This window comes from Myotis davidii, unplaced genomic scaffold (assembly GCF_000327345.1).
Source record: "Myotis davidii unplaced genomic scaffold, ASM32734v1 scaffold296, whole genome shotgun sequence".
Taxonomy (NCBI): domain Eukaryota; kingdom Metazoa; phylum Chordata; class Mammalia; order Chiroptera; family Vespertilionidae; genus Myotis; species Myotis davidii.
Genome location: NW_006288889.1, coordinates 2,401,948 through 2,407,010, shown reverse-complemented (window position 1 = coordinate 2,407,010; position 5,063 = coordinate 2,401,948). Strand labels below are relative to the sequence as shown.

The 5,063-nt window shown below is 45.8% G+C and overlaps 1 protein-coding gene across 1 annotated transcript in view; it reads right to left on the bottom strand.

The window, feature by feature from the left end:
* The window catches only part of IL1RL2 (interleukin 1 receptor like 2), a 53,992-nt gene that overhangs the window by 27,516 nt on the left and 21,413 nt on the right, over positions 1-5,063 (bottom strand). The window contains exons 8-9 of the mRNA XM_015562214.1: positions 3,813-3,942; positions 2,930-3,066 (exon numbers count right to left, since the gene is read on the bottom strand). Of these exons, the coding sequence (XP_015417700.1) occupies positions 2,930-3,066; positions 3,813-3,942 (267 nt within the window). The remainder of the gene's footprint in view (positions 1-2,929; positions 3,067-3,812; positions 3,943-5,063) is intronic.

Genomic DNA, 5,063 nt, shown 5'->3' with positions numbered 1-5,063 from the left:
CAAACAACAGTGTGGTGTATGTCGGAGTGGGGGGGGTGAGCTGCGGGCACAGAGAGGGGGAATTGGGGGACATCTGTAATAGTGTCAACATTAAAAACAAAAGAAAAAGACAAAAAAGAAAATCTATGTTGGTCATTTTTAGTCAAGGTCACTAAACAAAGAAGTAACACTTCTAGGTTGAGGCTGATTTCAATAATAATTCCTTCAAGTCTTGTGCAGTCTCCTCCCCTCTTCTCTCTGGGTGGCCCCTGAGTCCCCTGTGGTAATCCTACACGAGAATATGCCATGGAGGACTGCCTCTCCACCTAACAACTCACACCCTGAAATGTCCAAGCAGCATGATCTATGAATAGCTCCAAAGTGGGAACAACACAATGGTGACATATTTATAGCAGAATAATCAACTGTGATTTAGTTCTTCAGTTAAATAGGACTCAGCAATAAGAATGAACTACGGCTGCATGCTACATCACCGATGCAGCCATGAGCCCCATAGGCCTGAGCAGCAACATTGAAAAAAACATATGACACCCTTCTCTTCCACAAAGTTCAGAATCAGACCAGCAAGCAGCTGGCAATGCAGGCCGCCACCTGAGGTGGGAGGGAGGATGCGTATGCAGACATGTGGTGCTGCACCTGCTCAGAAATGACACTGTGAAGCCCTGAGAGTGGGAAGGTTATCGCGGATGAGGATAAGAAAGGACCGCACTGGTGATTGAGCCTCAAGAATCACTCAGATGGGCCACCAAGAGAGACAGATGCACAAGATTGATTGGGGGAAACCATCAAAAATTACTTCCCAGCCAGCATGACTCAGTGGTTGAGCATCGACCTATGAACCAGGAGATCATGGTTTGATTCCCTGGTCAGGGCACATGCCTGGGTTGCGGCTTAGTACCCAGTGTGGGGTTTGCAGGAGGCAGCTGATCAATGATTCTCTCTCATCACTGATGTTTCTATCTCTCTCTCCCTCTCCTTTCCTCTCTGAAATCAATAAAAAAAAATAACTTAAAAATTTACTTTCTATGACAAGAGAAAGTCCTTGAGAAGAGTAAATATGGATAATGGTGGCTGATAAGCCCAAGACTTCTTCTACTGTTGCAACCCAGAGAGTCCCCATGGGCCCAGGCGAGGAGAGGAGGTGCTGCGTGCTCACTCACAGCTGAAGCAGCTCGGGCAGAGTGACTATGGCCTCCAGGCCATGCATGTGCTTGTGTGTCAGGACTGCAGCTGCTGTGGATACATCCCTACTCCTTGTTATTGGAAGGGAGGCAATGGACACTCGGGAGGCCAGGGACCAAGCCACATCCTATAGCTCCATACACCACTCACTGAGCAAATGTTGATGTTAAATTCTAGAAAAACCTCTCGAGTAGGACTTTAGCTAGACACATGCAAGCACGGTTAAACCGATCACCAAGGAACACTGTCAAGTCAAGCCCTCTCCCTCTTGCATGTAGCTGGCCAAGGAAACAAGTTGGTATTAATAGAATCAAGAAAAAACGGTCTTGCTAAGGTGCACAGCAGCATTTTACATGGGTCTTCAAGCACCTCCCCTCGCCCCCTGGCAGTTTAAGCTGTGCCCCAGGTTATGATTACAGCTTTTCGGTCTCCCCGGGTGTGTTCCCTCCCGTGGGCAATGGTAAGCTCTGCACGGCGTCAGGAGAGCAATGTGTGTACATAAGTCTGAAGGCCTTTGATCAGTGTAAGAATTCAGCCTCTGCAGATAATTTTAAAAGTTACCTGATAAAAATATACATAAACGTCTTATTTTCATATCAAAGTATTTATAACAAACCACCTAAAGGCTGAAAATCACAAGCACATGACTATAAAGATTGAGCAATCAGGTTTGGTACAGGAACACCTGTTTTCCAGAACTTTGGTGGAGAACATGTCACTGTTAACATGGCACTCCCCATGCATTCCACATCTGATAACATGGCACTCCACATGCATTCCACATCTGATAACATGGCACTCCACATGCATTCCACATCTGATAACATGGCACTCCACATGCATTCCACATCTGATAACATTGCACTCCACATGCATTCCATGTCTGATAACATGGCACTCCCCACACATTCCATGTCTGATAACATGGCACTCCCCACACATTCCATGTCTGATAACATGGCACTCCCCACACATTCCATGTCTGATAACATGGCACTCCCCACACATTCCATGTCTGATAACATGGCACTCCCCACACATTCCATGTCTGATAACATGGCACTCCCCACACATTCCATGTCTGATAACATGGCACTCCCCACACATTCCATGTCTGATAACATGGCACTCCCCACACATTCCATGTCTGATAACATGGCACTCCCCACACATTCCATGTCTGATAACATGGCACTCCCCACACATTCCATGTCTGATAACATGGCACTCCCCACACATTCCATGTCTGATAACATGGCACTCCCCACACATTCCATGTCTGATAACATGGCACTCCCCACACATTCCATGTCTGATAACATGGCACTCCCCACACATTCCACGTCTGATAACATGGCACTCCCCACTCATTCCACGTCTGATAACATGGCACTCCCCACTCATTCCATGTCTGATAACATGGCACTCCCCACACATTCCACATATGTTAACGTGGCACTCCCCATGCATTCCACGTCTGATAACATGGCATTCTCCATGCATTCCCCATCTGATAACATGTTACTCCACATGCATTCCAATATGTTAACATGGCACTCCCCACACACCCCATGCTGGAGGTGCAGCGCCTGGAGAGCCTTCTCAGACTCAGCCTGTACCTCGTGTTGGGTTGTCTGTGGCCCACCTCCCCGCGGCCACACGCCTGCATTGCATGCCACTTATCTTCCGTGTGTGCCCTTGCCACCATTTGAGCCTCTCCGCAGTACTTGGCCCACAGGAACATTACCTGGGGGCTTTAGCATGAAGTATGCTGCAGACACACCAGCATGGCATGTGAAGGGATGGCCGTAATCTTCCATTTTCACTTCTAAAAAGGTTATGCCAACTGTGTAAACAGCATGTTCCTTAAAAGCAACGTGGGTTCTGTGAAAGAGTCGTCAATCATTAGTGCCTGAGTCATATCTTCCCCGACGTGTTTCATGACCCCTCGTCTGGAGAACCAGGTTCTTTTCTAAAGACACTCCAGCCGCCGTGCACCGACAAATACTCCCTGAGTAGTTCAGTGAGGTGTGTGCATGGTGTAGTTCTAAACGTGCATTCTCTTGGGGACAGTGCGACAGGGAAGTGTGGTTCTGTTCACTGTAAACTCCCATCCTCCACCCTAAAGGACTTCCCCTCTCCCTCTCTACTTACCCTAACTTATCTACGCTGCAAGGCCCAACACACGTTCCCTGCCCTCTGACCTCATGAGTCTTGTTCCACACCATGCAATTCATACCATCGTAAATGGGGCTCATGCCCTCAGTCAGCTAATGACCATGCACTGCTCCCCAAGGGTCCCTGTATTGCCACGTGTTTCCTGCTTAAGGCTGAAGGCCTCTGTTCCATCACGTGCCTGGGAATGAGACTGGTTTTCAGTAGCAGCTGACAGAAATTGATCGCATTCCAGCAGGCCACGCCTCCCGTCCACTTCATCTGGAACGAGGACGCAGGAGAGTGACAATCTTTGAACAGTTGCTCACCCACACATAGCACTGAGATCCTCAAGAGACAAAGCAAAAGGGGCGACGAGAAGGCAGGAACCTTCTCAGGCAGCAGAACTAAGCCAATCACTGAACTGGAGAAAGTGCCGCTGGCTCGCAGAGAAGCCAGGACAACAAAACACCTACTCGTTTCCTTCTTGGACCCGCTTGGACTCTTGGTAGTACACGTCCACCCAAGTGCTGCCGACTCTCCAGCAGCGCAGGTTGGTGTTGTCCCTGGAGTCTGTGATGGTGCAGTTCACAGTAAGGGTGGAGCCTGAAACCGCAGTCATAAACACTCCATAAAAATTCTACCCTAAGTGGCCTGCTTAACAAATACGCCCTGTTTTTGAGCCTTGACTACCTTCTCATCACCAAAAACACACTCCTGTGGCCAGTGCTGATCTGCTTTACTGGGCAGAGGTCACAAGGGACATGGGAGCTTGTGTCTTCACTGTTTTTCATCTATAGCGCCATCTATATTTTTTATGCCAGTATAATTTTTGATCTTTTGTGATTTCTTCCACTGATTTTATTTTCAAAAGTACATCATTTTGGCATTAGATTAAAAAAATTGTCTTTATTTTTTAATGTCACTTCTGTGGTTTCATTTATAAACTAGTGGCCTGGTGCACGGATTCATGCACATTGAAAAGAAATTAATTAGAAGAAATATTTTAATATCGCTATTTGCCCTTTCTCTATAATAGAAGTGTCAGAGATTAAAGAAAATTAGTAAAATCTATATGAAAATGATATATAAATTGATTAATAAATAAACAATAACAACATGATAAGTATTTACAACTTTAACTTTAACATCACATGCGCTTCAAATTCAAGAGAAAGCAACATATAACTGACCATGTCTGAAAACAGGTTCAGGCAGGAATATTTCTACTGTGTCTAGAGTTTCTCCTGTGATTTATTAATAGTCATCACAAATGCTAGCATCATGGAAAACTGTCTTCGAATTGATTTAAATGGGAGGCCAGTATCAGACAGGGACAAATATGACGCATGCGCAAGTCAACGTTTATTTTAAACTAGAGGTCCGATGCCCGAAATTCATGCAAGGGGCTTGGCCCTTGCAGCCATGGAGGCTTGCCTCGGCCCTTGCAGCCCTGGCTTCGTCCGGAAGGTTGTCAAGAAGGACGTCCAGCTGTCCGGTCTCATTAGCATATTACACTTCTATTATTATAGATCGCCAGTGTGTGTCTTATGTACCAGCTGGTCAGTCGGTCAGACAGATGGTCAGTTACTTAGCCTTTTATATATAGAGATATTTCTTTAATTCATCAAAAATGTATTTTTGTGTCTGTTATAAGATAAAGAATAAACTACATAGTCTTCAAATTTAACAAGTTATATTAACTTCACATATATACTATATTTCTC